Source organism: Myotis brandtii, unplaced genomic scaffold (assembly GCF_000412655.1).
Source record: "Myotis brandtii unplaced genomic scaffold, ASM41265v1 scaffold327, whole genome shotgun sequence".
Classification (NCBI taxonomy): Eukaryota; Metazoa; Chordata; class Mammalia; order Chiroptera; family Vespertilionidae; genus Myotis; species Myotis brandtii.
Window position 1 is genome coordinate 475,219 of NW_005362585.1, and position 19,333 is coordinate 494,551.

A 19,333-nucleotide genomic window follows, 5' to 3' on the forward strand; every position below is an offset into this window, starting at 1 on the left:
TCCCGGGAGCCCACGGGGCCAGATCTCGGGCTGTGCCAACCGGACTTCTCCCCTGTATGGTCCCCAGCCGGGCGCTGTGCCTTCCCAGCACGCAGGTGCGGGCACTGAGCTGTATCCCCGGGCGGCCACCCCCGCCTCCATCCCAGCTGCAAACAGTCCTCCGAGCAGCGGGAGATTGGCCCCCGCCCGGCCCCTGCTCAAGGGACTGAAAGAGCCCCATTTGGCGCACAGAGCCCAGGGCGCCGCTGCGTGCCCACCTGAAGGCGCCTCGGTCCACCCGCCAGCTGAGGGCATCGCCCGATCCTCGGCTGTCACCGACCCTGGACCCTGGGTCGTTGCCCCCGGGGGAGGAGTACGTGTCAGATTTAGGCCAGGAAGCGGAAGTCATCCGCAGCGGGAGGTGACCCACTCTGGGCGGGGAGCTGAAGTGATGGAGTGCCAGACACCTGGTATCGGTGCCAGGAGTACCTGGGGGGCCGGTGACGCCTGTCCTGGGGCATGTCATCCCACGTTTAAAAACCGGTTAATCGACCTTTCTGGTTTCCTTATATAAACATGAAGGCTAAAGTTCTACTACTAAAGATCCAAGTTTTGATTCCTTTTCGTTAGAGTTCAATTTCAAGTGCTCATTTATAAGTTTCTTCTCCTTTTCACCCATGCATTATTTAGAAGTCCACTGTCGGACTTGCAAAAATGCTTTGAGCCCTGGCCGGTTAGCTCAATGGTTAGAGCGTTGCCACCACGGAAGGGTCGCGGGTTGGATTCTGGTTGCAGGTTCCATCCCTGGGCCCCGTCAGGGCGCCAGCGTGAGGCAACCAATCTCTCTCTCTCTCTCTCTCCCCCACCCTTCCACTCTCTCTAAAAATCAGTGAAGAGAATATATCCTTCGGTGAGGATTAACAACAACAACAACAAAATGCTTTGAGACCCAAAGGGCAAGGGAATGGGTACTTTATTCAGCGGGTGCGGCAGAGAGAAGAGCCCAGGGCAGTGTGCCCTGGAGCCTGGGGACTTTCCTCTGCCACAGGAGTTTTGTAGGGGAAGGAAACAAAAGCGCCAAGTGCCAGGTGTGCAAACGCAGCCGGAAGAAGCAGTTTACGATTTGGGCCACCTCAGTCCGCAGCATCCTGTTTTCAGAATTAATGACTCAAAGGAAGAATTCAGAGGGAGTGCAGAATATTTTACAGTTCCTCACACCATTTTCCGTTTCCCCAAACACAAAGTGAATTAATTGGCTGTTCGTGACTGCTGGCCTCATTGCGCTGCAGTTTGAAGGTGTTGTCTGAATGATGTTGTCTTTGAAATTTCTTGAAACATGCCTTAAGGCTTAAGTACAGAGACATGGATACATGGGACAGACTGTCAACTGTCAGAGGGGTGTGGGGAGGGAGGGGCTGGATGAAAGAAGGCGAACGAGTTAGTCAAAGAACATATATGCGTAAACCATAAGCACAGACAACAGTGTGGTGATGGCAAAAGGGAAGGGGGGACCGGGGCTGGGTGGAGGTGGGCAAAGAGAGTGAAATGGGGACATCCGTAATAGTATCAACAATAAAAATGAGGTAAAAAAAAAAAAAGCATGGGCCCAATTTTCAAAAATGTGTCATCTCTGGATTAAAAAGACTGTGTACCCATGGACACAGATAATAATGTGAAGCCCTAGGGGGGTCGGGGCAGGGTGGAGGGAGGCAAATGGGGGATGATGGGGGAAAATAGAGTCAACAATAAAAATATTTTAAAAAGAAAAGACTGAATTTTCCAGTTGTGTCGAGCATCTGTGTTTATTGGTTCACAAGCTTGTTTGGGGCCCTTTAAAATGTGTATCTCCTTCCTGATTATTTTCTTTTGCTTTCCCCAGGAGCTACTGAGTGAAGAGAGAGATTCTCCTACTGCAGTGGTCAGCAAACCGCAGCTCGCGAGCCACATGCGGCTCTTTGGCCCCTTGAGTGTGGCTCTTCCACAAAATACCACGTGCGGGCGCGCACGTACAGTGCGATTGAAACTTCATGGCCCATGCGCAGAAGTCGGTTTTCAGAAAGGAGATAGACGAAACAAGTATACAGACGAGCGGGGATGGGAGAGTTGGAAGGGGTCGACCTCAGCGAACGTACCTCAATCAGATTGAGGACGTTTTTAGCGAAGGCCAGCTTAGGAGTACCCTAATTAAGTTAATAACAATGTACCTACCTATATAGTTTAAGTTTAAAAAAATTGGCTCTCAAAAGAAATTTCAATCGTTGTACTGTTGATATTTGGCTCTGTTGACTAATGAGTTTGCCGACCACTGTCCTACTGTATTGTTGATAAGTCAGGTTTTCACAGCACCAACCAATTTGTGCTTCCTGTATTTTGGAACTTTTACTATTAAATGCAGGTAAGGCTATTTTGTTGTTGATTTGATACAGCCAAATCACTTCCCCAAAAGACTGTAACATTTCCTGCTCTCACCAGCAAAATATGAATTCATGGAGGCAAATCTCCAGCAGTGGTTGTCCATGCTCTCTTTACCCTTTGCCAGTCTAAGGGCTAGGTAGCATCAAACTGCTTTCATTTGCATTTCCCTAACTACTTGTGCAACTGAGGATGTTTTTCTGTTGGTTGACCATTTCGATTCTGACTTCTGCCAGTCTTCAAATCCTTTGTCCAATTTTCTTTGGAGTGATTTGTCTTTTCCTTATCAATTTGTAGACTCTCTTTGTACATTAGGGTTATGAACCCTTTGCTGCATTGCAATAGTTCCCCCCTAACTCTTTTTGTCCTTTGCATTTTATATGTCCTTTGGTCTGTAATTACAAAAACGTATTCTCTCGTCAGAAAAGTCTAAGCTTTCTTTTCTGGCTTCTGTATCTCCTGTCTTGCATGGTGTTCCTTTCCCATTCCAGGTCGTCCTAAAAAGGTAATCTTTTTTTAAGGATGAATGCAATAAAAGTTCATTTTAATAAATATCACGTAGTTTACCTGTGGCCCATTAAGTGCATTTTATTTGATTTGTGTGTGTGTGTGCATCTCACTTTATTATTTTTAAAAATTAAAATTTTTTCAATCAGCTTCCATTCAATATTATTTTATATTAGTTTCAGGTGTATGGCATAGTGATTAGGCAATCATATACTTTACAAAGTGGTCCCCTGATATTTCCAGTACCCACCAGGCCCCAAACATAGTTATTACAATATTATTGACTACATTCCCTCTGCTGTACTTTACATCTCTATAACTATTTCGTAACTACCAATCTGTACTTCTCAACCCTTTCACCCTAAAAACAGTCTTAACATTTATTTCTGTTTTATTGTCTTCATTTTTTTGCTGGAACTTTTAATTTACTTGGAATTTACTCTGGTATGTGGCGTGAGGTCAAGGTCAAGCTCTGTTTTTGTTGTGTCAAATAAAAACAAATCCGGATGTAGATATGAAGAGACTCATTAGGAAGGAAGACTGTTGCAATAGGGAGAAAGCTCCCATCTCAGAAATCTGCAAGCATCTCATAACCAAACAGGAAAAGGGCCTTGCTTTGATTGCCAGGATAAGGAGAAGGCAAGCTGAGATAAGCAGAATCTGTGGAGAGGCTGCACAAGCTGGGGAATGACCAGTGGGTTCTGACAGGTCAGCTCACTCTTAAGAAAAGCTGAGAAGGGGGCCCCTTTTACATTTTTTTGTGCTTGCTCAGGCTTGGGGGAAAGCAGAGCCCAGGAGCCTGTAGGGAAGAGACAAACCTGACTGAGGTTAAGCAAACAAGCATTTTGTTCCAATTAATCAGTGTTTGTGAGGCAAATAATTGGAATTTGGAGGGTCTGTATCCCAACTTGTTGTAGGGAAGCAAGAGGGGCATCTGTGAGTCCTATCTAAGTCATACACAGAAGTGAGGTTCTTTGCAGTAAGCCATTTTCTGGAACACAAAGAGCAAGGGGATTTCGTAATGGTCGCAGGACTTAGGTCAAATTCGTTTTCAGCCAGGACCCGTTATGGAACACATTGCCTTGCATTCACTGAATTAAATACCACTTCTGTAATATAAGGTCACAAATATGTTTCATTTCATCTGAACTCTATTGTGTCTCTGTAATCTGAATTTTTGTTCTTGCAAATGTATCTTTCCAGGAACTCTGAAGTTTAAAATTATTTTATCAAGTTTCAAAATGAGTGGCCCCCCACCCCCCACCAAAAGTATTGCAATTTTGACTTGAATTGTCTATATATATAAAAGCCTAAGTGACCAAATGACTGAACGACTGGTCACTCTGATGCACACTGGCCACCACGCAGGAGCTTTCCCCTGGTGGTCAGTGCACTCCCACAGGGGGAACGCCGCTCAATCAGAAGCCCTGAGCCAGGCTCACAGCTGGCGAGCACAGTGGCAGTGGCAGGAGCCTCTCCTGCTTTCGTGGCAATGCTAAAGATATCTGATTGCTGGCTTAGGCCCGCTCCCCATCCCCCAAGTGCTCCCAGACTGCAAGAGGGGGCAGGCCTGGCTGAGGAACCGCCCCCCGCCCCGAGTGCACAAATTTTGTGCACCAGGCCTCTAGTATTTTATAGTCTTCTTATAATATGTATCCTTAGATATTTGTAAATTTTTGTTGTCATTGTTAAAACTTATATTTGCTAATCCTATCTGCTTACTTAAAATGAAAGTACCCATTTTTATAAATATACTAGAGGCCCAGTGCACGAAATTCGTGCATGGGTAGGATCCCTAGGCCTGGCCAACAATTAGGGCCGATCGGGGCCTTCCAGCTGCTGGCCGGGGCCTTCCTTCATTCCACGCTGCTGCCCCCTGGTCAGCACACGTCACAGGAAGCGATCGAACTCCGGGTCTCCTGGTCGAACTCCCAAGGGGACACTTTGCACATTAGCCTTTTATATATATATAGATTTTGTATATAGCTCCTTATCAAAACTACCTACCAATTCTGGTAGCTTCTTAGTATCGTCTCTCAGGTTTTCTAATTGTACAATCATATCATTTATAGATAATATTGTCTCTTTTATCCAATATTTGATGTGATTATTTCTCCTTCTATCTTCGTTGTCCTTCTATTAGCTATCCCTTACAGTAGTTACTAAGTTTACATAGCTTTTTTACACTGTCTATATAACAGCTTGTCTGGTAGAGGAGAGAGCACTAGAATAGGTTAGACTTTCTTGCTATAGCAAGTTCAAGTTATGTCTGACAGTTTTGGTAAAAAGAAAAGAGATTTATTCCTTATTAGTATTGCTTGCAGTTATGTGGTTATTTAAATTTAAAATTATTTAAACTAAAAAAGTTTTAAATTCAGTTTCTTAGTCACCTAGCCACATTTCAAGCGCCCAATAGCCGTGTATGGCTAGTGGTGTAATAATTGTGAATTGTTACCCATCGCACTATTCTTTTTGACATGGTTTCTGTAAATGCTGACTCTGACTAATATGTAGCTTGTAGATAAACAACATATTTGTATAAGAATCCTAGGAACTTACTTCAGAAACTGCAGACTCTGACCTTTAGCCATTTCAGTTCTAGGAGATTTGCTGACCTTCAACCATAAAACCAGGATGACAAACACCAGACCATCACTTGACCAGTTTTGAGACCCTTATCAGAATGGCTTGTGCTGGCCTGCACATAGAGAACTTTTAAGTTCCCTCCCCTTGATTTCTTTGTTCTGCTTTCCCTCCCCCTCCTTATAAAATCCTCTGCCTGCACTAAGGTGGGGAGATGGACTTTGGACAAGAATCCCCCATCTTCCCAAGATTCCAGCACTTGAATAAATCTCTTTCTTTTTTACCAGCATCTGTCTCATGAGTTAGGCTTTCATGAGGTCAGGCAGCCAAACCTTGGTTTCAGTTATGGTGGGTACTGTATTGGACAGCATTAAATAGAAAACATTTTCATCATTATGGAAAGTTGTATTGGACAATGCTGAGATAGAACCTTTAAAATAACGTTGGCTAATAGATATTATAGAGAGCATCCCTATCTTTTTGCCAATTTTAATGGAAATGATTTAAACATTTTACCAATTAGTGTAAAGCTTTCTGAAAATTTTTGGAATATGATTTTCTAAATTTTAAGTAGTTTTCTTTGATTGTTAACTTGAGTTTTTATTATTAATATAAATGGCTACTGAATTGTATTATATACTTTTTAATATTAATGAATAGCATTATGTGGCTTTTCTCTTTTTTAAATGTTTTCATTGATTTTAGAGCGAGAGGAAGGAAGAGGGAGAGAGAAACATCAATCAGTTGCCTACCGTATACATCCTGACTGGGGATTGAACTACAACCTGGGCATGTGCCCTGACAGGGAATTGAACCATGACCTTTCAGTGCATGGGACTACACTCAGTCAGCTGAGCCACACGGGCCAGGGTTATGTGGCTTTTCTCAAGTGTTGGTGTAATGAATTATGTCTCTTAATTTCCAGCTGGTTAAGATGTTTTGGTAATATTTCAATTTATTTCTGTTTTTATTGATTCTTATCAGAGAATGTGATCCTTCAAAGCCCTACATTTTTTCTCTCTCCTGAAAATTTTATTGGTCCTGAGGAAAGGGAAGAAGGCAGCCCTGCCTCCTACTGAGGGTGCCACAAGCACTCACTGTTTCCCATTGCCACTGATGGGGAGTTTCACATGTTAGGGGGCAGGAAGGAAGGCCAGAAAGCCCTTGGGCTTGGGTCAGAGGTATGCCCCGCAGGCCCAGGCAGAGAGCAGGGGGAAGGACTCCAGGCAGCAAGGGGGCAGGACCTGGCTGCCCACCATGAAAGCCTGGCCCCCCTGGTTCTGGGACAACAGGATCTTAAAAGGCTTCAGGTGCCCTGGCATTTCCTTCACTTAGTTCTCCTTGCCCGCTTTGTAGTTGGTATAAATGAGGGTGATGTATTTACAGTGGAGGTCCTCTACACCAGGGGTCCTCAAACTACGGCCCGCGGGCCACATGCAAATACAAATATTGTATTTGTTCCCGTTTTGTTTTTTTGCTTCAAAATAAGATATGTGCAGTGTGCATAGGAATTTGTTCATAGTTTTTTTTTAAACTATAGTCCGGCCCTCCAACGGTCTGAGGGACAGTGAACTGGCCCCCTGTTTAAAAAGTTTGAGGACCCCTGCCACCATCATTCACCAGGTCTACCAGGGCTGCCTTCCACTGGTCCTTCCAGTACAGCCCAAGGGAGCGATTCCATGGTCACAGGATGGCATTGGACTGGTCCAGGGTGAGGTCTCCATCCTGGAACTTGGGGAGCCCATACAGACAGGAGGCCTTGAGTGAGCCCTGCAGCCAGATCTCCTTGGTCATCACCTCCTCCTTCCAGTTCTGGCCCTGGTGAGCCCGCAGCATGTCATGGCCTTATAGCGCCCTTAACCAGGGAATGTTTTTTAAGGATATAGGACTAGAGAGTATATCGTCTGCTTGTAAGATATGAAGTTCTTTTTATGTCTATTTAATGTTGTTTATTGATTGTAATTTTCATATATTTTTTACCTTTGTTTTTGTTAACTTAATCCATCATATTCTGAAAGAGGTTTAATCTCAGACTATGAATTATGATTTTAAGGTTTTGTTACATTTCTATTATTACATAATGTCTTTTATTTATCTGTTGAATGCTTTTGACCTTGGATTTTAACTTGATAATTACACCATCAGACCTGCTTTTGTTCTGCTTGCATTTATCTGCTGTATCCGTACATAGGGTTCAATTTTGCCTCTTTATTTTAAACTAGAGGCCCGGTGCATGAATTTGTGCATGGGTGGGGTCCCTCTGGATGGCCTGTGGGGATCAGGCCAAAAACCACAGTCCAACACCACCTGCAGCTCCTACCTGCTGCTCCCGTTCATCCTGGCTCCGCTGTGCCTGCCGCTGGCTCCCGCCCAATCAGTCTCACCAGCCGTGAGCCCTGCGTCTGGCACCCTCCCGAGGGAAGTGGCCTGTGGGATCTGGCTGAAACCAGCTCTCCGACATCCCCCTAGGGGTCCCGGATTTCGAGAGGGTGCAGGCCAGTCCGAAGGACCCCACCAGTGCACAATCAGAGCCGGGGAGAGACCATAGGAGGGCTCCAGGGCATGTCGGGCCCCACTCATTCAGCCCTGATTGGACCCCAGCAGCAAGCTAACCTACTGGTCAGAGTGTCTGCCCCCTGGTGGTCAGTGTACATCATGGCGACTGGTCAACGGGTCGACTGCCCCGTGGTGGTTAGTGCACATCATAGCAAGCAGTTGAGCATCCTTAGCATATCATTAGCATATTATGCTTAAAAACACACTGCTTTTTAAAAAAAATATGTTTTTATTGATTTTAGAGCACAGGTTCTCAACCTGTGGGTCGTGATCCCTTTGGGGAACCAACGACCCTTTCACAGGGGTTGCCTAAGACCATCGGAAAACACACATATATTTACATATTGTTTTTGTGATTAATCACTATGCTTTAATATGTTCAATTTGTAACAATGAAATTGGGGATCACCACAACATGAGGAACTGTATTAAAGGGTCGCGGCATTAGGAAGGTTGAGAACCACTGTTTTAGAGAGAGAGGAGGGCAGAGGGAGAGGGAGAAATATTGATGAGAGGGAGAAACACCCATAGGCTGCCTCCTGCAGGCCCCTTACTGGGGATCGAGCCCACAACCCTGGCATGTGCCCTAACCAGGGATCCAGGGATTGAACTGGAGACCTTTTGGTGCTTGGAATGATGTTCAACCAACTGAGCCACACCAGCCAGGGCCACACAGCTTTTGTTTTTAACCCAATTTGTTAATGATATGCTTGGTGTTGTGGCTTCCATCAAGAACTATTTCCCTTTTTCTACTTTGTTGTTTACTCCTTTTCAATGTCCTCATGTTTGTTGTTTCTGTTTATTGTCCCTCTATTAGTAATTTGTCAGTTCGACTCTGCTTATCAATTCAACTGGCGGTTAGCCTTCCATTACTCATAAAAATGATTCAAATTATTTCAATTGGTAGATTAAACACACATACACATACACAAATGCGTTATTTGCATTTCTCCTAATTTCTCAGGAGAATGAACCATTTAGAATGTTTTTACTTCCTCATTCTGCCCTCACCCAAAACTTCTGTTCTTTTCTGGGCAAATTTTTAAAATTAGAAGGAATGCTGGGAACATGGTAGCAGCGGAGCAGGGTTTTTGTTTTGATTTGTTTTGTTAATTCTCTTGATTGGTCGCCTCCCTGGGTACCAGGGCCAGGGATGGAACCTGCGACTCTTGGGTGCATGGGGCAATGCTCTAACCACTTGGCAACACTGATCAGAGCAGTGGAGCATTTTTTAAATCTCTTTTCATGCCAACATGCACATAAACAGAGCAACCAGATAGCAAAATCAAAACCCATGGACAACATTCATAATGAAACTAGAGGACATAGTATAGCAGTATGGTAGATTTTCTGTAGATATGGCTACAAAGAATATTTTCATTCCCATATGTGCTTGCTACTTCTCCCATCAAGATGGGGAATATTTTTTTTTCACTGTGTCTGGGCTGGTTTTAAGCTCTGTTTTGCCAATAAAATGATATTCTGGGACTTCTATGCCCAGGCCTTAAGAGGTCTTGAACTTCTGCTTTATTGAGAGGAAAACTTAGACACCTCATAGTAAAGTCCATGCTATCCTTCTGCAGAAAGAGGCCCTGGAGGATGAGGCACCATTTTTTTATTTCTTTTTCTTTTCTTTTCATTATTTTAGAGTAATTAATTTATTTTTTAAATTTATCTTTATTTTTTAAAGTATTACAGATGTCCCCCCCCATTGGTCCCCTCCTCCCCACTCCTGCCCCTCCCCAGGCCTTCACTACACTATTATCTGTGTCCATGGGTTATGCTTATATGTACTAGTATATAAATACTTTGTTTAATCCCCCCCCTTCCCTCTGAGATTCCTCAGTCTGTTGTATGCTTCCATGTCTCTGGATTTATTTTGTTCATTAGATTCCACATATAAGTGAGATCATATGATATTTGTCTCTCTCTGACTGGCTTATTTCGCTTAACATAATAATCTCCAGGTCCCTCCAGGTGGTCTCAAAGGATAATCGATTCTTCTTTTTTTACAGCTGCATAATATTCCATTTTGTAAATGTGCCACAGATTTTTTATCCACTCATCTACTGATGGGCACTTGAGCTGTTTCCAGATCTTAGCTATTGTAAGTAAAGCTGCTATGAACATAGGGGTGTATACATTTATTCTGATTTTTAGGATATAGTCCTAGAAGTGGGATCACTGGGTCAAATGGCCATTCCATTTTTAATTTTTTTTTGAGGAAACTCTACACTGTTTTCCATAGTGGTTGTACCAGTCTGCATTCCCACCAGCAGTGTACTAGGGTCCCTTTTTCTCTACATCTTAGCCAGCTAATCAACTTGTTTGTTGATTTATTGATGGTAGCCATTCTGGCAGGTATGTGATGGTACCTCATTGTTTTAATTTGCATCTCTCTGATGCATAAAAATGAAAAGGGAATCCACTGAGAGAACATATTTGCCAATGATACATCTGATAAGCAGTTAATTTACAAAATATATAAAGCATTCATACAACTTAACAAAAGGAAGACAAACAATCCAAGTAAAAGATGGGCAGAAGACCTGAATAGACACTTCTCCAAAGAGGACATACAGATGGCCAAGGACATGAAAAAATGCTCAACATCAGAAATCATCAGAGAGATGCAAATTAAAAGGAGATACCATTTTTTTAAAGGCCATGTGCAGGAGGACTAAGGCCACAGCTGCCAACTAGCACCAAGGCCCCAAACTTGTGATGAAATCATCTTGGATGCTCCAATCTCATTCCAGCTGCCTCAGACATCATATGGAGAAGAAATGAGCCATCCCCTTGAGCCCCTGCTCAAGTTCCTGACCCACAAAATTATGAGAAATAAAATGGTTATTTTAAGCCACTAAATTTTGGTGTGGGTTGTTTACATAGAAATAGCTGAAATATCTGTGAATCTTAAAATGCATGTGAGTGAGGCCGTCACCACCAGCTATGAGAACTACATGGTAGAGTTATCTGTGTAGGAAAACGCAGAGGGAAGTAAGGGGCATTTGTCATACCTGAGAATAGGAGAATGATAAAATGCTCAACAGGGATGGCAAGCTGACTTGAATTCAGGAGCTGAAACTGAGAGGCATTTTGCTCCATCTGCGGCAAGTAAGTGCAAAGGGTCTGAAGGAAAGTCTGAAGGGCCTGGAGCAGCCCAATTCCTGTGAGCTCTTAAGACTGATTGTGCTTGGGGTCCCCAAGACCACCCTCTGGTTCAGTGATTCACTAGAACAACTCACAGAACTTATCAAAGCTGTTATACTAATGGTTACAGTTTATCTCACACACACACACACACACACACACACACACACACACGGATAGAGATTTATATCAGCAATGGAAAAGAGCACATAGGGCAGAGTCCAGGAGCAAGTTTCCAATTCTCTTCTCCCAGAGCAGTCATCTAGTCAGTGCTTAATCCCACCAGTAAGATGTGGGTCACACATGAAGTATTGCCGACCAGGGAAGCTCACCTGGTCCTTGATGTCTAGAATTTGTAATGAGGTCAGTTACATAGGCATGGCTGATCTTAGTTACTCAGTCCCTCTAAAGTTCAAGCTGATACTGCATGGCTCAGGCACCCCCTCACCCGCGCCATAAATCACAGTGTTAGAATAAACGATCTGGTGTGGCTCATGGACTCAGATAAACAAAGATAATTTTAACAGGCAGGATATTTCCAAGGGCTTTAATGTTATCTTCCAAGAACTGGCAAGGTCCAAACTTTTCTTTGAAATGTGCAAGGTTTGGACACCCAGTCCTGCTGAGTTAATCCTTCACTATCCACTAATCCACCAGGCTCTCTTCTGGGGCAGGGATCTGTACTTAGGAAAAACCGCTAGGGTTGAAATAAAAATTGAGCTGGTTGAGACAGTAGAAACTAAGTGTATTCATTTCCTATGGCTGCTGTAACGAATTACTTCAAGCATGGTGGCTTTTAACAACAGCAGTTTATTCTTTCACAGTTCTGGAGGCAAGATGTCTTAAATCAGTACCACTGAGCCAAAATCAAGGTGTCAGCAGGGCTTTCATCCATGTCACTTCAACTCTACCTCTGTGGTCACACTGTCTTCTCTTCTGTCTGTGTCATCTCTCTGCCTCTCTCATATAAGAACACTTGTGATTGTATTTTGGGCCCACCTGGAAGATCCAAGATAATCTTTCTATCTCAGAATCCTTAACTTAAATACATCTACAAAGCCCCCCACTTTTTTTTGGTCAAATAAGGTAGCTTTCACAGGTTCCAGAAGTTAACACATGAATATCTTTTGGGGAGCCATTACACAACCTACCATAGCCCATCTTCCGGTCCCCAAACATTGACATCCACCCCACATACTAAATACATTCGCTCTTCCCAGCCGGCGTGGCTCAGTGGTTGAGCATTAACCTATGAACCAGAAGGTCACGGTTTAATCCAAAGTGATTCCTATATTTTTAGGTATTTGTTACAGTAGCACCCCACTTTCAGTATAAACTCTGTATTAGTTTCCTATTGCTGCTGTCATAAATGACCATAAACTTGGTGGCTCAAAACAACAGAAATTTATCCTCTCACAGATCTGGAGGCCAGAAATTCAAAATCAGGATCACTGGGCCAAAAATCAAAGTGTTGGCAAGACCATGCTTCCTCTGGAAGCTGTAAGGGAGAATCCATGCCTTGCCTCTTCTGACTTCTGGTGGCTGTTGTCATTCCTTGGCTTATGGCCACATCACTCCAATATCTTCCCCTGTAGTCAGATCTCTTTCTCCTCTTCTATTTGTGTGATCTCTCTTTGCTTCCCTATTATAAAGATACTTGTTACTGTATGGAGTTAGGGCCTGCATGGAAAATCCAGAATAATCTCTTCATCTCAAAATCCTTAATCAAATCTGCAAAGTCTTTTATTTATTTATTTTTTGCCATAAGGTAACATTCACAGGTTTCAAGGGTTAGGACATGGATCTCCCCTAGGAAGCCATTGTTTAGCCTACTTCAATAAGGAAAGAGAATGCCCACATCAAAGTGGAGAAATAGAGCCAAGAAATCTCAGAACCAAGTTGCCAGAATTTTTAGCACTATGCAAAAACAACAGAAGAGGGAGCTCTGATATTTGAGAAACTACCCTGAACCCCACTTCCTTCCAAAAGTTAAGGAAAGCTAATTTCATATAAAGAAGAGCAACAAAAATGTACTGAGGGCAACCCCATACAATGTTGCTATAAGAATAAGAGCTTAAGGGGTAGAATACCATCTAAGAGGCAATGAAAGCATGCCAGAAACATATCCTCACCAAAGAGATCAAAACTATAATTAGCTAATGCAAACAAGCTAAAAAAAATTTAAGAAAATGATGCAAGACAACGAAAGAACAACATAAATAAGAACAAGAAAGTTTCAGGAATTATTTGACACATCTCAGAAAATATTTGGAAATAAAAGAAAAATCTTTCAGAATAAATGACAAGGAACACAAAGCAAATAAGTACAATACGCGATGGCTTAAGAGAAATAGAAGGCAAAGAGGAGGAAACTTTAACAAAAAAGGAAATAAAGAAAAATATTTGAAAGCAAATGACAAATATCAAAGTTTTTTAAAAAGTATTCAATTAATACATCATAGGAGTTCCTCGATAAAGAAAAGCAGACCAAAGGAAAAAACAAATACTAAAAACTATAATTCAAGAAAACTTCCTGCAATAATAAACAGTTTGAAACTATACTGAGAGAGCACATCAGACTTCGTCTGCTCCTGACCAAGATGCAGTCACAGGGACCAGATTTACCCTTCCAGCTGAAACAACTAAAATAATGATAAAATATATGAAACAATGGTCTTCAAAATGTTGGACATCAGGCAAGGAAGAACAGTGATCCTTGAGAAAGGGGAAACAAAATAAAAAAGAGAGGGGAAATAAATGAAGTGAGTCCTGCTAATGCCTCAGCTTGGATGGTTTCCAGTCACAGTGCTGAGAGAGGGAATCCAAGTAGAGCCCAGCACTCTTCCTGGGTTCAGGAGATGGATCTGAGAGTCCAAGGAGCCCAAGGACTCCATTGGAATGGAAAGAGCTCCAGAGACCTGCAGAGGGTCCCTCTTGAGTCTTCAGCTGAGTATTCCTCAGCTCATGCATGTAAGGAAACTATTCAAGGCTAAGCAAAGAACCACCAGAAAGGATTAGAGGGAGTTCACAGAGGGCTGATAATAGTTTCTGATCTTACCAGGTATGGTGGAAAACCTCATGATTCACAGGGAATTGACTAGAGTACTTAGAAGGCCAGTAATAAGGGTAAATTAGCCCTAGGCTAAATGATGCTCTGGTCCTGCCTAATAAAGATGAAAAGCAAGACCTGAAAGAATCAAATTGTTCCCAGCTAAATTCACTGTGTCCCAGAATAAAGCTTCTGTTCTCATTTATAGGAATGAAAAAAATATCCAGCCCCAAGCAAGATAAAATTCACAGCGTCTGTCATCCAGTAAAAAATAACCAGGCATGCAATGAACCAGGAAAATATGACATATCATTTGGAGAAAATAATTCAAATAATCTCAGAAATGGTACATATTATGAATAGTGAAGAACACTAAAGCAATCATTAAAACTTTATTTTAAATGTAAAAAAACCTAACTTAAGCATATTGACTAGAGACATAGAAGATGTTTAAAAGCCCAAATAGACCTTTTAGAGATGAAAACTATAATATGAAATTAAAAAATGCATGAATGGGATTAATAGAAGATTAGACATGGCAGAAGAAAAGATTAGTGAATTTGAAGGCATAGTAATAGACACTATCCAAACTAAAATGTAGAAGAAAAAAATACTTTAAAAATGAATAGAGTATCAGTTCTGGGATAAATTCAAGATGTAGTTGGTATCCCTGGGGGGCGGGGGTGGGTGGTGGTGGTGCAGGAGGGGTAGAAGAGATCTTTGAAAGAGCACACTGTGTACCTGACAATATTTACCCAGAATGATCACCACCAAGTCATATTCTTATATTCTTATAAATTACTGGACTTTAAAGATGAAGAAAAAATATTTTGAGCATGTAGAAAATAAGAGCAAGTGATCTATAAGGATAAGAAAATTAGATCATCATCAGACTATTTTTAGAGAAAGGGGAAGGGAGAGAGAGAGAGAGAGAGGAGAGAGAGAGAGAGAGAGAGAGAGAGAGAGAGAGAGGCATTGATGTGAAAGAAGCACATCAATCAGCTGCCCTAACTGGGGATCAAACTTGTGACCTTCTTGTGCATGGGACACAGAACGATACTCCAACCAACTGAATCACACTAACCAGGGCTGATAGCAACCATTTATGCCAGAATAAAGTAAAGTAACATTTAAGATACACAAGGAAAGAAAGAGTGAGCTAAGAAATTTACACCAAAAAAGATTGTCTTTCAACTATAAAGGACATGGACAAAATGTTATCAACATGGAAGAACTGAAGAAATATTATCCTCATAAGTCCTTCCAAAGGAACCTATCAAAGAACAAGCTTCAGCAAGGCTGGTGTGGCTCAGTGAATTGACTTCATCCCATGCACCACAAGGTTGCCGATTGGCCTGGTCAGTGTGGCTCAGTGTTTGAGCATCGACCTATGAACTAGGAGGTCTCAGTTCATTCCCAGTCAGGGCACATGCCCGGGTTGTGGGCTTGGCCCCCAGTGGGGAGCATGCTTGAGGCAGCTGATCAATGATTCTCTTTCATCATTGATGTTTCTATCTCTCTCTCCCTCTCCCTTCCTCTCTGAAAGCAATAAAAATATATTTTTAAAAAATCAAGAGGTTGCTGGTTGATTCCCAGCCAGGGCACATGCCCAGGTTGCGGGCTCGATCCCCAGTAGGAGGTATGCAAGAGGCAGCTGATTGATGTTTCTCTATCATCATTGATGTTTGTCTTTCTCCCTCTCCCTTCCCCTTGCTCTAAAAAAAATCAATAAAACATATTTTTAAAAAGAACAAGCTTCAGAAAACCAAAATGAACAGAGAGTTTTTGACCTAAGGGCTGGTGGTGAGCACTGAACTAAGAAGACTAATGACAGTTCAAAGTGAGAGTTTAGTGTGCAAGGATTCAGGTAACAGATATAGACCAATCATGAAAAAATTGGGAGAGAATGGGGAGAATATGTCTACATTCTACATTTTAATACTATTCTTAGTAATTATACCAGCAGTGGTGGTAGTATTAGTATTGCTATTCTGAGACTGAATAATGTGAGTTCCCAGAAAGTGGTTAACACAGCAGGCCTGAGACTGCTATCCTTCTAAAGACCTGCTCACAAAGTTGGCCCTTGGCTAGAGTCTGGGAACTTGATTTCAGGAGGGTTCCCACCATTCCCTACCTGATAAGGTGGTTCACTGTGCAAACAGTGTGTTTTATGCCAAACATCTGCTTCCTTCTGGGGATCTGGAATATTGGTATGTGCTCAGCAGAGGGTGCCTAATGACTAAATCCCAATAAAAACCGAGGGCACTGAGTAATAGACTTCTCTGTAAGAAATAACACACATGGGTTGCTGCATTTCCGTTGCTGGGGCAACAGCATGCTCTGTGTGACCCCTGGTGGGAGGAAGAGACAGCATAAGGAAGCCTGTGCATGGCATCTTCCTGTGTCTTTTTCCCTTGCTGATTCTATGGCATATCCGTTCTCTGTTATAACCTTGGCTATAAATACAACTATATCCTGAGTCCTCTGAGTCCTTATAGTGAATCACTGGATATGGTGGCAGGGGTGGGACTCAATAAAACAACCCTGACTCACTGAAATGTGGCTCCAGCATTACTCAAGAAAAAGAAAGAAGCAATGATGGAAGGTGACAAAATCCTGGGGTCTGAGTGGCTATGAAGTTACCTATAGTGTTAAACAGCAACTGGGCTGTCATCTCTTGTGAAAGGTAACAGTTAAATCCCACCATAGGCAAGTTGTCTCACTGCATCTCCTGGCTGCTCTTAGCTGTGCTGGCTACAGGGAGGAAAGAGTAGCTCAGCTCATGGCTTTAGTTTTTGTTTTCTCCTCTAAGTGGGAGGAGAAAGGGCCCAAATAGTCCCCCCAGGGCTGGAGCAAGTCTTTAGGTAAACCGGAGGGGGGAGGGTTAAAAAAAGAAAACGAAAAAAACAGCCTGACTCGCTGGCTGGTGTGATTCAGTGCAGGAGGCAGCCCATAGATGATTCTCTCTCATCATAATTGTTTCTATCTCTCTCTCCCTCTCCCTTCCTCTCTGAAATCAATAAACATTAAAACAAATTAAAAAAAAACATTCTAGCCTTTTCTTCAGCTTAGCAGCGGCCTCAGCTCAGGGACAGCCCTTCCTGACTTTGCAGCTTGATCTGCTGTTCGCTGCAACGTTAACCCTGTATGTGCTGCTTTTAAGACTAAGGGATTTGATGGGGAAAGAGGTGTGTTTTGTAACAGGCTTTGTATTTTATGACTATCACACCTGAGTGTATCATCAACATTGATGTAAAATTTTATACTCGCCATTTCATCCGTGCGAGACATAGATCATGCTGACAGGGAAAGCTGCAAAGGGGGAAAAAGTGTACATGCATCAAAGCTCCCTTGCTTTTTGCTGCCCGTGGGCAGATTGCAATTTCAACTCTGGGAAAAGAACAAGACCCCATCACGAATTTTTATTATTTTATTTTTGCCTGTTGGAGCCTCTGGAAAAAGGGGGACATGAAGAAAAGAGAGTCAATCTTCAGGTAAAAAAAATGGCACTGTGGGAGGTCTGAACCCAGTGTGCTAATGTGCAATTGTTGAAATGAGGTGGTTGGCAGTAGAAGCTGCTGGTTTGGATGCTAAAATTGACAAGAAGGGCTTTTAGGAAAGCCTTTCTTATCACTTGGGCTGGGAATACAGCTGTCTGGCCCTTCCTTGTCTCAACTTTGCTGGTACTGGGAAAAAAAGCCACTGGCTTTTTAAAAACTTGTATTTTTTCAATTACATTTTACATCCAATATTCTTTTGTATTAGTTTCAGGTGTAGTGGTTAGACAATCGCATACTTTACAAACTGGTCCCCCTGATATTTCAAGTACCCACCTGGCAATGTACACAGTTATTACAATATTATTGGCTTTTTAAAAAATCCTGCATTCACAGATTCTAATTGCCAGGGCCTGACCGGAAGCTGAAACCTGACACGCTTCTGCAGCTGTTTGCAGCCTCACTGTGAGCTGTGCTCAGCTGAAATGAAAGAGCATCTATCTCAAAGAACTGGACTCGGATTCTGGAATGGTTGCCTCCTTAAGACAGCCTCCACAGGACCACAAACTACGAAAATATCACGGATGATGAGTGAACATGACATTTGAATATCATACAAATGCCTACAGGAAAGGGCCTGTATAATTGAGCTGCTGGTTGGCTTCATATTTCTGACACAGAGACTAATTGTGGTTACTGAATTGAAATCAGCAAGTTAACCAGAGGCTAACTTGTGGTTACTGTTGAACGCTGCAAGCTAGGGAAGGACATCACAGGGAGTGACCACTTCACCTACTCCCCACCGGTCAGACTCCCCACCCTTTCTTGGAGATGGCACTGCTGTTGACTTGCTATGGTCAACTTTTCAGATTACTTGTAGTTTGTACCAATGACCTGATAGCCTGACTCTACTTCCTTCACCTCTCTCTTGCTAGACACCCTTGTGCAAGACATTTGATTATTAAATGCAGCCGTCCCCAGCAAGGGATTCATTTTTTTCTAGGCTGCTCACTGGGGAAATGATTAGGACCAAAGGAATGGGAGGTTATGTAAACCCATTTTGAAAAAAAAAGGAAAGTTCAGGATTCTTCCTCATCAATTCTTGATTATGATGTGTCTTTCTGGTTACATTGTATAAAAATGTTTTGCTGGGAAAATGTTTCTTTTCTTCTTGCATACAACCCTTCCAGACAAAAAGTTTGGAGGATAATAAAATGGTTGGGAAATGTGAGGTTGTGATCACTGAGTGAGACACACTGATGTTGTAACCATGGAAAAATAATCCTATATAATAAAATCCTAATACGCTAAGTGTCCGGTCGACTGGTCGGCTGTTCAACCAATCAAAGTGTAATATGCTAATGATATGCTAAGGCCGCTCAACCGCTGGCTATGATGTGCACTGACCAACAGGGGGCAGATGCTCTGACCAGTAGGTTAGCTTGCTGCTGGGGTCCGGCCAATAGGGACTGAGTGAGAGGGGCCTGACACCCCCTAGAGCAGGGGTGGGCAAACTTTTTGACTTGAGGGCCACAATGGGTTCTTAAACTGGACCGGAGGGCTGGAACAAAAGCATGGATGGAGTGTTTGTGTGAAC

General features: G+C 42.7%; 2 protein-coding genes across 3 annotated transcripts in view; one reads left to right on the plus strand and one right to left on the minus strand.

The window, feature by feature from the left end:
• The window catches only part of ZNF41 (zinc finger protein 41), an 18,185-nt gene extending 17,763 nt beyond the window's left edge, over window positions 1–422 (minus strand). For both annotated transcript variants that reach the window (XM_014543509.1, XM_014543507.1), the window contains exon 1: window positions 258–422. The gene's annotated coding sequence lies outside the window, so the exon portion shown is untranslated. The remainder of the gene's footprint in view (window positions 1–257) is intronic.
• LOC102244238 (zinc finger protein 157) overlaps window positions 1–1,939 on the plus strand; it is a 38,995-nt gene extending 37,056 nt beyond the window's left edge. The window contains exon 7 of the mRNA XM_014543521.1: window positions 1,859–1,939. Within this exon, the coding sequence (XP_014399007.1) occupies window positions 1,859–1,872 (14 nt within the window). The 3' untranslated portion in view covers window positions 1,873–1,939. The remainder of the gene's footprint in view (window positions 1–1,858) is intronic.
• Window positions 1,940–19,333: the final 17,394 nt, after the last annotated feature.